This window comes from Olea europaea, unplaced genomic scaffold, assembly GCF_002742605.1.
Source record: "Olea europaea var. sylvestris unplaced genomic scaffold, O_europaea_v1 scaffold29308, whole genome shotgun sequence".
Taxonomy (NCBI): domain Eukaryota; kingdom Viridiplantae; phylum Streptophyta; class Magnoliopsida; order Lamiales; family Oleaceae; genus Olea; species Olea europaea.
The window spans coordinates 1-1,398 of record NW_019247900.1 but is presented as its reverse complement, the minus strand read 5'-3'; the positions used below and the strand labels follow the sequence as shown (position 1 = coordinate 1,398).

Below are 1,398 nucleotides of genomic sequence, written 5' to 3'. Positions count from 1 at the left end.
GGAAGATAAACTTGTCAACCTTCACCAAAATATCCTCACAAATACCACGAGGGTGTTTGATCGACCTGTCAGCCAACTGTAGTAAAACTGTTGTCGGTTTTGCTTCCCCCAAACCTAGTTTCCAGAAAAGAGATAAAGGCATTAAATTAATGCTAGCTCCTAGATCACATAACGCCTTATCTATATATAAATTACCAATGTGACAAGGAATAGTAAAACTCCCTGGGTCTTTTAGTTTCGGTGGTAATTTGTGTTGGAGAATTGCGCTACACTCCTCAGTAAGCATGACTGTTTCATTGTCTTCCAGCTTCCTCTTATTTGATAGAATATCCTTCATGAACTTAGCATAGCTGGGCATTTGGTCTAAAGCTTCAGCAAATGGTATGTTAATATGCAGCTTCTTGAACACATCCAAAAATTTCTGGAATTGCTTGTCGAGCTTATGTTTTTGCAATCTCTGTGGAAATGGGATTGGAGGAACATATGCTTTGACAGGAGCAGTTGCTTTCACCTGTGGACTATTTGATGACTCAACTTGATTTTCCTCAGCGGCCTTGTCTAATTCATCCACTTGCTCCTCGTCCATGGTAGGTGCCTTTTCTATGACAGTTGCTGGTCGCTTTACATGTATTTCTGGTAACTGGACGCCACTACGTGTAGTGATTGCTTTGACCTGTTCCTTAGGGTTTGTTTCAGTATTACTAGGCAATGTCCCTTGAGCTGCAATTTGTCCAACCTGTTGTTCCAAATTCTTGATCGAGGCTTGTTGGGTTTGAAAGTTGGTCTCAGTTTTAGTAATGTATTGAGCCAGCAAATCTTCCAACGATGGCCTTCTCCCTTGCTGTTGCTGCTGTTGGAACCCGGGTGGTTTATTCTGATTGCCTCCTCCCTGTTCTTGTCCTTGATTATTGGACCATGAAAAATTTGGATGGTTCTTCCAACCCGGATTAAATGTGTTGGAGAAAGGATTATTTTGCTGTCTCTGAAAGTTCTGTGCGTAACTTACTTCTTCGGATTGATTAACATGTGTAGACGCCAAAGGGCAGCGTGTACTAGCATGATCCGCTCCACAGCCTTCGCAAACAGGTGGCGATTGGTGTACCATGTTGACTGACTTAGATAGATTGTCCATTTTCATGGTAAGAACTTCCATTTGTGCGGCCAAAGCTATCACCGCATCTACGTTGTGTAACCCTGATGTTTTCCTTGGAGCTTCCCTATCAGTTGGCCACATTGATTGGTTTTCAGCTATTTTTTCATACAGGTCATATGCCTCATCCACATCAAGTTTCATCACTGATCCTCCTGCTAAAGTATCTATCATATTTCTGAATTCTTGTTTTAGACCGTAGTAGAAAAGATATTGCTGAGCCTGCTTGGGAATGTCGATGTTGGGGC

The 1,398-nt window shown here is 42.1% G+C and overlaps 1 protein-coding gene across 1 annotated transcript; it reads right to left on the bottom strand.

Annotated features, from left to right (window-relative positions):
* Positions 1 to 19: 19 nt before the first annotated feature.
* LOC111384524 lies at positions 20 to 1,324 on the bottom strand (the record flags this gene model as incomplete). Its single annotated transcript, XM_023008813.1, has 2 exons — positions 196 to 1,324; positions 20 to 114 (listed from the first exon to the last, which is right to left on the bottom strand). Coding segments are annotated over exons 1-2 (1,224 nt in total), but the record flags the coding sequence as incomplete, so codon positions are not given.
* Positions 1,325 to 1,398: the final 74 nt, after the last annotated feature.